Source organism: Trichechus manatus, unplaced genomic scaffold (genome assembly GCF_000243295.1).
Source record: "Trichechus manatus latirostris isolate Lorelei unplaced genomic scaffold, TriManLat1.0 scaffold00010, whole genome shotgun sequence".
In the NCBI taxonomy this organism is placed as follows: domain Eukaryota; kingdom Metazoa; phylum Chordata; class Mammalia; order Sirenia; family Trichechidae; genus Trichechus; species Trichechus manatus.
The window spans coordinates 6,247,080-6,260,941 of NW_004443946.1; the positions used below are offsets into that span (position 1 = coordinate 6,247,080).

At 38.4% G+C, this 13,862-nt stretch overlaps 1 protein-coding gene across 1 annotated transcript in view; it reads right to left on the reverse strand.

The window, feature by feature from the left end:
• Positions 1 to 10,566, reverse strand: part of CNIH1 (cornichon family AMPA receptor auxiliary protein 1) — a 17,437-nt gene extending 6,871 nt beyond the window's left edge. Inside the window, exons 1-3 of the mRNA XM_004370877.2 lie at positions 10,387 to 10,566; positions 5,177 to 5,245; positions 1,035 to 1,147 (exon numbers count right to left, since the gene is read on the reverse strand). Of these exons, the coding sequence (XP_004370934.1) occupies positions 1,035 to 1,147; positions 5,177 to 5,245; positions 10,387 to 10,467 (263 nt within the window). The 5' untranslated portion in view covers positions 10,468 to 10,566. The remainder of the gene's footprint in view (positions 1 to 1,034; positions 1,148 to 5,176; positions 5,246 to 10,386) is intronic.
• Between the last annotated feature and the right edge of the window lie 3,296 nt (positions 10,567 to 13,862).

Below are 13,862 nucleotides of genomic sequence, written 5' to 3' on the forward strand. Positions count from 1 at the left end.
TTAGATAGCCACTTGCAAGCTTTTAAGACTCCAGACTACTACTCACCAAACTAGGATATAGAACGTTATCTTTATGAGCTATGTTATGCCAACTGACTGAGTTGCCCCCCGAGACTATGTCCTAAGCCCTCAAACCCAGTAACCCAATCCCATAAGGAGTTTAGTTATATCTAGGAAGTATCCGTAACTGTGCCTCTTATGTGCTTTATTTTATACATAAATATATATGTCGCAAACATGTATATACATTTGCCTACAGAAACACACATACATGTGCACCTGTATACTCAAATGTGCTTACCTATACATATATAACCATACGTATCTACCTATGTAACCACACATGTATTTTTTGGTTGTTGTTACAGTTGTTTCAAAATTGTATATGTTGCAGCTTTTACCAAAGTTGTCCCTTCTTCTAGTGGGGCACTGAGATTTTGACATGTCCATTTAAAACAAAAATACTACTTAAACAGATTATATATAATATTAGAAGAGTTATGAAATATATCTTGTACAAATAACCGAATTTTTTTAAAGTCATTAAGTAAACATGGAGAAAGTAATCAGACACGCACTGTGCACTTCAATTTACAGGAAGTTCAAAGACGGACAAAACTAATCTAAGTTGACAGAGGTCAGCAGTTCCCCTTGGGAGGAGTGGGCAGTAACTGACAGGAATGGGGCACAGGGGAGCCTTCTGACGGACTGGAACTATTGTGGATCTTGATCTAGGTGGTGGTTTCATACTTTCACAGGTACATACATATGTAAAAACTCACTGTGCTGTACACTCCAGACTTATACACATTATGGTATGTGAGTTATATCTCATATTTCTAAAAGTCCCTTTAAAATGTAATAAAGTAAGGTCTATAAAAGTTAAAAAGTTATTTGTTCAGCAACTTGATTTTTACAATGTCAGCTAATTTTCAGATTTTCATTTAGCTGATTAGGATGTAAGATAACCACATCAAACATAGTATAATTAAAATTTAATAAAGAAAATCATTAGAAGTATATCTAAATATTACCTCCAAATATGATATGCCAAGAGGGGCATATTGAGACCCAGTGTAAGCCACTCTGCTGCACAAAGAAACATGACACAGAAGAAGGCATGGATGAGGTACTCTGGAAGTACAAGCTGGAAGAAAAATACAAGCCAGTTACCCAAATGTCTTGCCATTAAGTCTAATGTCAGTTGCTTATATGGAAAACAGGTGGCAACCAAGTTTCCATAATGAAAAATCACTGTTTTCTTAGAATCAGAGATGAAAGATGCTACTGAATTTTTAACTTTTTACCAAAAGCAGGATTATAGGCAAACTAATCAGAGGATATAGCTTGCATTAAAAGAGTAAGACATGATTTAAACTTCAAACCCATATTGTTAGAACAACAGATTAAATTTACACAAAGTTACCACCCAGAATGATCTGGGTTATTTACTAATCAACTGGAATACTTTTTCTTTTCACCATTCAACAAATGACAAAAATACAAAAATGAGATATCTGATCGCATGCAACATGATAAAAAAAAAAAAAACACAAAAATAAAATTCCCCTTTAGAGGTATACACATTAGTGTTTTTAAGCCTTAACAGAAACCAGAAACGTTACATATACGATATTTAGCAAACCACATCACAGTACCACAAAAGTAATTGTTCAGTGGAAAGCCAATCAGCCAATAATCTCAGCACAATCAGGAAGGAACACTAATATGCACAAATGCAAACGGTGTGCTTTCTGCAATGTAGGAGGGAAAAGACTGAGTTCTTAACCACGAAATTGGAGGTTTCCGGGTTCTTGAGCTCGCGTTCTTACATGGCCTTTCCATTTCTTTCCAATGAAGTGCTACCGACACAGCATTATTTTCAGACCATTAGAAGCTCAGAACTCAAAAACAAAATAAATCTTTTGAAAGTAGGTAGTATTAGGTGAAAAAAAATTAATTCAAGCAAAATGTTTTTTATAAAATGATCAAGAGTTAAATAACTCTATGCCAAAATAAGCAAAGTAATGCTTTCTTTTAAATTATCTTTCTCATTCTAATTATCTAAAGATTTTTTAAAATAAAAACACCAAAACTTTTCTTCGCAACTTTCAAATAACCTCCTACAAGTCATAACTATAAAGCCAGTTTCTCAAACGTCTTTCTACTTCATACCAAATGAAAATTATACGAATCCTCAACACCATCAGATCTTTCCTGAGGGGAAAGCATAACTATAGAAATAATTATACTACATATTCAAGCTCATTTTCTAATACTCTCAAATTATGTTTTCCAATTTAAAGCTGTAAAGTGAAGTTTTAAGTCAATGTTTTCAATGAAATTCCAGGAAAACCAACTAATCTACACCACTAACCAGATATTTTCTACAAACGTAAGCAATATAATACATAAGAAAAAGTGAACGCTGCATACCAATACAGACTTGTAAATAGCACGAAGCTTTAAACTAACATTTATTTAAGATCCAAGTTAAACATCTGCAATCTCTAAACAAGAAAACATCCACAGGAAATCTTTGAAACTCAATGATTACAATGACAAACCAAGAAAAATATACATTTTATGAAGCGTCCCACTAGAACTGCTGTTTATAATACTAGTTTAAATTATATGATTTTTTTCTTTAAAATACAATTAGCCTATTTCAGCCCTCTCAAGCCAACTGATAACTAACAATACGAACTGTCATCCAAGGTTTCAACCTAGATTTACAGACCGAGTGGGGGAGAGAATGGTTCTGAAAGCTCGATCCCCACTGCTCTTACACGATGAACGTGATAGTGGTGAACAGTCTGCAACTCTACCAGCTCTGGTATGAAACAAACACCACACTCCCTGCTTCCCCTCGAAAACAGTTCAGAAATGGTTATTATCCATCTCTCATAAAAAAGTCCTCTCCAATCATTCTTTAATGATCAGATTTCCCCAGAAGTGACACAAAAACAATCCCACTTGAGAACCAAGGTTTACAAAAAAAGCTAGTATCCAGAAAAAATACCTCATGCAAATACAGCTGAAATGACAGTACTTAAACATGCAAATCATAATGTTATTTTGTTAAAGTTCACATTTTGAGAAAATAATGTTATTTGTCTTCCCCCATACTTTGGCAGAATGGTCAAAACAAACTTTAAATAGGGAAAACTGTCAGATGCACTGCTGTGAAGCCAATTATCGGCACCCTATCCAAAAAGCAACTTGAGCTGGTATTAAAACTTTCCTCCAACTATTGAAGCATTAGGATATCCCAAGCACATTTCTTTTCTAAGTGAGAATTTCCTTCCATTAAGAAAAGCCAGAAATCACACATATGTTAAAATGAAATTAGTCCCTCTTAAATTGACAGTAATTATGAAAATAAAAGCACTTGAGCTTCAAAAATCAAGCTGTCTTGATTCAAACTCTGGCTCTACTAGCTGTGTGATGTTGAGTGAAGTTCTTAAATCTCTCTGTTTCCTCCCCTACACATGGGAATAACAATACACCTACCACTTAGGACTGTCATGAGAAGTAAATGAAAAAATCCAGAAAAGGGCTCAGCACAGAGGCTGGCATTTAGGAAAGCCTGCATCTGGTTCCAGCTACTACTACCCTCATCATCATTGGTTATTTAAAGTCATGAAAAGCCAAAGAGGACAAAATGCTATTCATAAACAGCTGTCAAAAGGAGAAATTTCAGTTTCTTAATGTCTTCGTAACAATTAGTTCCAACTACTAAGGTTAAGATGTTTTCACAATGAACACGACCTACTTTCCAATGAGAAAACATACTCATCTTCTCATGTTTCATAAAAAGAGAAACAGCTAGTAAGTTAATACTTTTAACTGTACCTACATCAAAAATCTTACTGTACCAGTTCTTTAAAGACAAACTAGAAATCTATACCATCATTCGTATTTATTTGGGAAAAAGTGTTAACAGTAGTAAACTAACTTTAGATGCTTTTCCAGAAATTCCCTCTAGCCTGCAAGTGCATTATAGTTTTACACAACTAACATCTACACAACTTCTCATCGTCATTAAGTTTCATTTTAAAAATGAATTACTGTATTCTGTTTCTTGAAGACATACACACTGCTTTCTTACAAACAACCTTTTAGTTTCTGACCAATCAGGCAAAATCAAATCTATAAGCTAAAAGGAGAACCTTCCTAAGTAAGTAAACTAAGTAATTCAAGAAATATATGAAACCCCTAAGCACAATGGAGGTACATTATAACCATATCATAGCTCAGAAATTAGTGTAAAACAGGTCTGTTTCAGAAATTTAGGGTGTATATATACCAGAAATAATTATGTACACATTGTATACAAATTGTTACCTACAAAATTCTGGCAGCATGAGTCCAAAGGACAGCATTACTGCAAGATTCCAGAACCTAAACAGAGCAATCCATATAAAAGGCACTGAAAAAACATAAGCTGAATGACTGAATTAATTAATTCCAGAGAATGCATAACCAAAGATAAAACTAAATATGGTAGTTAAAGCCATACTAAAGATTCATCTGCATACTCTCTCACAATAAATCATAACCTTGGAATCATCTCACCATCTATTAAAGGCATTTTATTTTAACCAACTTTCAAGCACTGCACCAAACAATTGAATATAGAAGTGCCTATGGCTATAATGTTTAAAAAAAAAAAAATGCATAAGCATATAACAGCTTTCCCTACTTGACTGGGCCAGCAAGCAAACATTTGCATAAAATATGAAAATTCATGAAACTATAAACCTCAACAGGCATATGAACAAGCACACTGAACAAAACATCACAAATACAAATGCCTTAACCCTCCCCATGAAAATGAACGTAGCATTAAAACATTAAACTAAAAAGCAGTACACACCTTTAATGCAATTTTGACTCTTTTAATCTTTTTGACCTTTTCAACTGTCTTTGGCCGACAATGTAAAAAGCAGATTGGAAGAATGTTAGTATGACAGCTGACAAGATCACCAGCAGATTAATAACAGTCAGAATAGTCAAGCATGATAGGAAAGAAAATCTTTTTAATTCTGCCTCCTTCAAAAAGTAGAAATACATGATGCTACTGAGAATATTGGCCATTTTCAAAGTACTGTATCAAGTTAGAAGAAAATAAAACATTTAAAAATCTAAAGACAAAACCTTCATTATAACTTACAGGATTCAGGGTATTACACTGGTCTATAGGATTCTTGTAATCAGTCTTCAGTTCATCAAACGCTATAATCTAAAATAAAATTAAAATAGTTAGGACCAGTCACTTTAATAAAAAGCTGCAACCAACCTGCCCCATCACACCAAATAATTATTGATTAAAGTTAATAAACCAAAAGCAAACGTGCACCAACATTACATGTACCAATTTGTAAAGTCAATATACACTTTAAAAAAAAAGAACTGGAATCAGATTTAAAGAACTGAAAACACTTTTATGTTATTATTACTAAAACGGTCTGATATCCCTGTGATAAATGTAATCTTCAATTTTCAATTTCTTCAATGTCTCTGTACAAGTCATTTTCCCTACTTAAAATGATATCTACCCCCTACCCCAACAACTATTTGGCAAACTCCTCTTTATCCTAAAAAACCTTCTTCCTATGTCAACCCCTCTCTGTAGCTTTTCCTGACTCCCTTGGGCAGAAATAACTGCTACATCGACACAGCAGAGGGCTTTTTAATGCCGCCAATATGGTTTCTCACACTGGAGTAGAGTATTTATGTACACTAGACCATGCATGCCTCGGAGGAAGAAACGTGTTTTCAATCATCTGTGTGTGCTCTCGGGCGACACGAGAGAGGGATGCGCACGCTTCAATTTGTTCCCATTTGTGCTCAAACACGTACATTCCTGAGTTCTCCTGCTTCAAACTGGAAATGCAACAAATAGCCTCAGAAGAAAGGAATGCTACGTAATGGCTGGAACTACATGGACAGTTTCTGCCCTGAACAAAAGCACCCTGGCATGGGACTGCCACAGTCCCTGATCACCAGGCCCTGCACTAAGGGGCTGTGCCCCCTAAGGAGGTAGGATTTTTCTAATTCTTTTGCCCCCAAAGGCATCTTTTTCTAATTTACACAAAGGCACCATACAAGAAAGAGTAGCCCTGTTCGAAGCCACTATAAAAGTGATCAACCTGAACTCCTTTTCTGTCCTATGCATATTACTATCGTGTGCATATCACTTCATTGGTCATCAAACTGAAGACTGAAGATGGGTAAGCCTGGGCGAGGTCAGCTTCTTATGGCGTGATGAGTGAAACAGTTCTAGATGTGACCAGGGGAAAAAAATTGTCCATTTAAAATAAATGGCAAGAATGTTTTTGCCCACACTTGGAGAACTGTGGCTTTAACCTTGTTGTTAGTTACTGTTAAGTCGATTCTGACTCATGGCAACCCTGAGGGTTAGAGAGTAGAACTGCTCCATAGGGTTTTCTTGGCTGTAAGGTTTGCAGAAGCAGATTGCCAGGCCTTTCTTCTAAGGTACCGAGGGGTAGGTTCAAACCACCAACCTTTAGGTTAGTAGTTGAGCACAAACCATTTGTACCACCTAGGGATCCACTTTAACCTTGCTGTTAGGTGCCAATGAGTCAATTTTTGACTCATAGCGACCCCATGTGACAGAGTAGAACTGTCCCATAAAATCTTCTAGGCTGTAATCTTTACTAGAGCAGACTGCCAGGTCTTTCTCCTGTGGAGCCACTGGGTGGGTTCAAATCACCGACCTTATGCTTAGCAGCCAAGCACTCTACCATTTCACCACCACAGCTCCTTGCACTAAACCCAGAACTTCAAAGTCAAAATGTATTAAAAATCAAAATACAGCTACATATCACTTTGTGGCGCTAACTCAAGTGTCAAAGTCAGAAGCCAACAGCACTGAGTTTAAGGCAGAGCTACTTTAATTGCTGCCACCAGTTACCCAGGGGACAAAGAACCTAACAGCCTTCTCTTAATAGGTTAGTCGTATCTTTAGTGAGACAATGTTACTGAATATTATCAATAATCAGTAGAGATATATTTTTAGCTTTCAACATGCTGATTTATTTCCCTGTTAAAGCTCTTAAGATTCATAAAAAGATGTTTGTTTTTTAAATTTCTAGAATTTTACGAAATTCATCATTCTTCCTTAGTAAAAACTCTAAAATGAGAAGGAAAATAAACATTAAAATGTAAGCTCCACGAGAGCAACGATTTTCATTGTGTTCACTGTTATATCCCAGAACCGAGAATAATGCCTGGCACACGGTTAAGTGTTCAATAAGTATTTGCTGAATGGTAGGAGGAAAAAAAAAAAATAGAGAGAAATAGATAGCCCTGGGGATAAAAATGTACTGTACTCACCAAAAGGCATTTTCCTTTGCTAACGACTCCTAACACATATAAATGTTGAAAATATAAACGTGCAATTAGAACATACTCATTTCACATTACTTATGAACATTATTAGTCAGCTACTTGACATTAGCTGTGATATATACCCAATGCCTTCTAGTAATAAGGTGCAAAACAAGAATAACATTCATAAACAGAATTAGTGGCCTATGGAACAGGCTGCATAAGCTCAATTGCCACCATTACCTCCCACCATTACTAGCCCTTGCTTTTCCTCATTATATTTTCTTTTTTGTTATTCTTTCTTCCTCCTCCTATTCCAATAAGATTAACTGAAGCTTCTCCTTGGAGGGTGACAGAACCAACCGATAACCCTCAAGGACTAGGATTACCTCATCTGCGACGTGACAATCGTTGACTAATGGTGCCAGATAACCTTCAAGGGTTGCCAGTAAGAAGTTAGATCATCTGACACATGAGAAACGTGACCCACCAGCAGAGAAACTATAATCCTGTCCATATAATAACTTTCAGCCAGTCTCCAGTCAGGGAGACAGCTCTTTTGGAGGAGCTCATTCCCCTCTGTCTCTTGTGTATCAATATACAATAAAACCCTCGTGCTGCTCACTTCACCCGTCTCAGTATTGGCTTTTGCGGCAGGCGGCTCAAATCCGCGATTTGCAGTAACACCTATAACAAGATCCAATTTAACAGCAGAGTATAAAATCTGTCTTTTAAAACTAACTTTTCTTTGATTAGCCATTTCTTCAGGTGATTTCAAGGGATCTTTTAATAACTATGTTGCTGAATGGGCTTCTGTTTTGTGAGTGCTATAAGCTAACCAAAACTCTTCTGAGAAGATTCTTAAACTAGTGGTTTTCAAATCTTTTGTGGCATGACAGTGGCTTTCACAAAATTTTCCAAAGAAATGTAAAAACAATAAAATAGATACAGCTACTGTGGCCTGTGCCCTTCCACCCAGGAGGGTTCTCCCTGCCGGCCCTAAATCCCTAAAAGATGCCAAAGTACACAACCCAGAATAACTTCAAACTTGATACGTGCATTTAGGGAATGATTTCTGCTTTTTTTTTTTAAAATGTAAACAAGATTTTTGGAATTTATACTTGAAATTTCCAAATGAGCCTTCTGAAAGATATGTAAACTAGCTAAGCAAATAAACTTAAGGTTAGGTGGATAATAATAGAAAAATTAAAACTATTTAGAAATGCTTCCCAAAGGATGCAGTAGTAATCCTCTGAACCCCTAAGAAATCTCTAAGCGTAAAAGCTCTCCACTAATCTGTGGAGTAAATACTTTTTTTTTTTTTTTTGGTTAATTCTATAACAGGGCTTAAAATTAGCTACTTCACTCAAACACACATTCATTTCAAGCTGAAACTACATTATCCATTTTAAAAGTGCAGTTTGAGTTTTCCTTAAGTAAAACACAACCTGAGTTGTTTCAAAATGTTAAAAAAAAAAAAAAAAGCCATCCCACAGAGCTCTTCTGCAAATTCCCATCTTCCCAGAATACAAGGAGCACCTGTCAAGCAGAGTAAGCGTTAAAGCTACATCTACAGATTCCTAAACTGGGAGGAAACCACACATTGCAGTTTCATACCACCGTCATTAAGGCAGGGCCAGTGTGCATCCCGAAGTATTTATTGTTCTTCCACTAAAGAAGCGCCTAAGAAGCTAGGCATCCTTTCTACTGGTTTCTACTGACAAGCATTTTGAAGTAAGTTATTTCTGACAGGAAACAGCCTACATAAGCATTTCCCCACTACACAACAGTCGGGTTTTAAAATAATTACAAACGTAACTACACTGGTTAGCAAAAAGGAACGGATTTGTGCTATTTCTCCAATTAAGAGACCCTTTTTGCACAAGACACTCCTGCCATTTAAATTACTCTACTCTCTATGTGTTCCATAAACAAATCCTTGTTAGGCGAATGACGAAACCTGATTTAAAATTTACATCGGAGAAAATATGCCCAATCATTCAAATTAAGACCAGTATTCCAGAATGCACGGGAATATGGAGAATACAGAAGAAACGAGGTAAATTTTTAATAGATGTTGATTTCCAGAGGGCTCTCAATGCTTCCAATTTTGTGCCAGAGAAAAAGGAATCCTTAAAAATCTCTTGCAGAACTATGTCACAGAGAACTTATGACTTGTTCATTACAAAGACCAGTAAGGATTTGCTTCTACCTTGCAAGATAATATGAGTAACATTAAGTAAAACTGTCCTAGAGAAGGTTAAGGTTTCTGAGCATTTTCAAAAATAAACTGAAATTCCCTCTACTAAATCAAACTTCCCAGAACACAGACACGACTTGGAAGACAGTCTCTTGAGAAACCGGCGGTTCAAAGCGTGATTTACGGCGAAAGAGCGGAGATGCAGTAAACAAAGTAATCAATCCAACCTGAATCAAAGTTCACCGGTAGCAGGAATCCGAAAAAAGGTGATTCTACTTTAAGCGCACACAAGTGCTGAAAAGTAGAGTTGAAAATCAATCTAAAGTAGGTTGTAACTATCTCATTTTGGCAATAACTCCTGCGGAAACCCCACCACCACCACCAAAAAAAGGTAATCTGCATTAAATAACAAAAACTCGGAAAACTTCATACATGCCAAGTACGCATCATGCCTTCCGCGCCCGTGACATCCTCCCGGGGAATGCGGGGCCGAAGGCCGGTGCGAGCGAACTGCGGTACGGCCGGCCCGGCCCGGCCCGGCCCGGATTGCGGCCGCCCCACCCAGCCGAGGAGGAGCAGCGGTGCGCGGGGCCTACGCCAGGGCACTACGAGTGCATCCATCTGACGACCGCAAGCCCGGCTCGTCCTGCAGCCCTCCAGCCTGCGGACGGAAAGCGCGCGTACCCTTGTCGCGCGGCCAGCGCTGTCCCCGCTCGGCCGCATCCCGGATCGCGCCGACTCCCGGGACCGCCGCTGCCCCGACCGCGAACCCAAGGCGAGAAGAGGCTGCGCAGCTGCCTGGCCCTCCCTCCCCCGGCCCAGCTACTCACGTGCCAGATGGCGAAAAAGATAAGCGCGGCAGTGAGCAGCAGCGCCAGCATGTAGCAGAAGGCCGAGAACGTGAACGCCATGGCCGGGGAGGAAGCGCAGCGAGCAGCGCCGGTGGCAGCGGAGAAAGGCTGCGCAGGGCCCTCTGGGTAAAACCATTCACTTCCCCCGGCCACAGCCACGACCGCCGCCGCCGCAGCAGCGTCCGCCCTCCCAGCGCGCCTGCGCAATAGCCCGGGCCCGCCTGCGCCCTCTCATGGCCAGCGTGTGCATTGCTCTCATGTTATCCGCACAAAAACCAAAACCAAAACCAAAACCAAACCCCGTGTCCCTCTGGTCAATTCCGATTCATAGCGACCCTATCATCCGCACAGTTCATTAATTTATTTTTCCTTCCTTTCTTTGTTTATTCTTTGAACAAATATTTAATGCGTGCCTAGTATGTTCCAGGTACTGTGCTTCCCCCTTGAAATGCAAAGATTAATAATATAGTACCTACGCTGTAAGAACTTAGTATAATGCCAGAAACAAACACGTAAACAAGTAATTATAGTATTATAACTCTATAAGCGGATGTCTGCGGGATGTTAGGAAAAGTTAAAGAATGGTACCAGCCCGTCCTGAAGCGTTCAGGGCAGGCTCTTTGGAGTGGGTGTTTCCTAAGCTGACGCTCACATGATGAGTAGAAGCTGCCCAGACAAAGAGAAGAAAGAACAGATAGTCAAGTTCAGCACAGAGCTTCCAACCGGTTCGAAGCTTCATTCTAGTTGACACCACTGCCGAGAATTTGTATTTCTTTTTTTCAACTGTGCTTTAGATGAAGGTTTACAGAGCAAATTAGTTTCTCATTAAATAAATAATACACATATTGTTTTGTGACATTGGTTGCCAACCCCACAACGTGTGGAGAATTTGCATTTCTAACAATTTCCCTGCTGAGAATTTTCATTTCCACCCCAGATATGAATCAGAATTTACAATGTAACGAGATCCCCAGGTGATTCTTATGCATAGCTTCCTAGGAACTTGTTAGAAATGCAAATTCGTAGCAGACGTTCAAACCAGCCTAGAATGAGCAGCAAAAGCACAGATGTGGAAAAAAAAAAAACCACCAGCAGTTCTAAATTACTAAAACACAAGTACAGGACAGAATGTTGGGAGACAGGGTTAGAAAAGGATTGGCAAGAAGTCAGATTAGAGAGAGCTTTATGTGCCTTGTTAAGGAGCTCAGACTATATATCCCATAAGCCTGTGTTTTTCGAGCTTTGTTTCTCACCACGTACAATTAGAAAGACTTTTCATTGTAACTTACTGGAACATTATATACATATGGAAATCAAAGAGGTAGCCATTAGATATAGAAACATTGATATATATATAAAACAAACAAAAACTTCACAAAACAATACTTACGATCCATGAGTACTTACAATTCTATTGTTTTATTTTTAACACTAGTTGTGACCCACAGAACTGATTTCACTACCTACTAAGTGATTAGTGCCAACGGAAGTGGAAATCATTGAAGGCTTTCAAGCAAGAGAAGAGCATGTTTAGATTCACATTTAACATCACTCCACTAGCAAATTGTATACAGAATGGTTTAGAAACAGGATCTATCCAGTGCTGTTCAATAGAACTTTCTGAAATGAATAAAATATTATTTATTTGTGCTGTCCAATACAGTAGCCACTAGCCACATGCAACTATTGACTACTTGCAATGTGGCTGGTATGACTGAGGAATTGAACTTTAAATTTTCAATTTTCCTTAATGCTAATTAAGTAAAATTTAAATAACCACATGTGGCTAGTGGCTATTCTATTGGACAGTACAGGTCTGTACCACCACGATTACATGGTACCTTTGTGCAAATTAGAAAAGATTCTCCAGATAAGCAGAGGTCCACACCAGGGCATAGGAATGCAGGCTACCTTCAGCTCCACTCACCCCCTTGGCCACACACTTTGTGCAGTACGCAAACCACCCAACCGTGCACAATGACCTTGATTAGAGGAGTGTGAGATTAGAAGCAGGGAGCCCATCACAATGGTCCAGGCAAAAGTTACTGTGGATCTAAACTAGAGCAGTAGAAGCTGGGATAGAAAGAAGAAAACGTATTTGATGGTATTTGGGAGATAAACTCAGTAGGACTTGATTGATTAGATGCAGGGGTGAGAGAAAGGAAGGGGTCAAAATGACTTATTCAGTACTACAGGCCCCAGAAGTATAACAACATACTACATTCGGTTTGAGGTGAAACAGGATTTTGGAAACAGTAGTTATGGTGGCACAACATTATGAATGTAACTTATGCCACTAAACTATACTTGAAAATGGTTAATATGGCAAATTTTATGTTATATATATTTTACTGAAATAAAAAAAGAAGATGAAGAAAAGGAATTTTAAAAATATAATGTTGGGCAATATTTGTCCAGGAGAACTCACAATCTGAGAGGCAAATGCAGTTTTCTAGGCTCAGGGGAAATAGAGTTTGTGGAGAGTCATTCAAGCTAAACCATGAGATACAGCCCATTTCTTTCAGGGCTTCAAACCAGTTTGTTCTGGTTCAAACCCCTGCTGAGAATTTGCATTTCTAACAAGTTCCCAGGAAGTTATATGTAAGAATCACCTGGAAATCTTGTTAAAACGTAGATTCTGATTAATTATATCTAGGGTAGAAATGCAAATTCTCAACAGGGAACTTGTTAGAAATACAAATTCTTAGCAGGGGTTCAAACTGGAACGAACCCATTTAAAGCCCTGCTTTCTTCTAAATGAATCCCATTTACACCTTGAGAAGTGATGTTTCACCACCCAAAACCAGGAGATCCTCCAACCTTTCCGCAAGCTTTTCTCCAGCTTCACTTGAAATGTATCTTTCCCCTGCCTGGTAACTATGTCTAGCACCTGATCTCACAGAATGGAACTGTGTCCTGGGGACCCATCCTTAGTTCTGGAAGGGGCAACCCACATTTCACCTGAGGAGATAGAAGGAATTGATAAGAGAAATTTTTGTCTTCCCCAAAACCCACTACTGCTGTTACATAAAAACCAAATCACTCTGCTTCATTCAAGGGTAGCATTTTAGGTACAGGTAGTCCCAGACCTAAAACGGGGTTCCCTTCCCATGATAACTGCCCTCTTTTTTTTGTCATTATTACTGCCTTTTATTGTCAGTATCTTTATAAATCCGATCTTTATTTGTCTTTGAGGGTTAGAAACATTACGTATAAACAAACTTACAGATATATTTTAACACATACATACGTTAAAAAATACACAAATCATAAAAATTTACTCTGATGATGAAGACAAGTTAGACGATGTTGGCATTTTAACTCCGCTTGTGGAAGGTTCTGGATTCTCTGGATTATCTCCGGGAATGGGGATGGCATTTCTAGTCAGAAGATTAGTGAGAGTTGTCTGTATGGTCCTTTTCTTTTTCTCTTCATGTATTTCTCAGTAACATCTC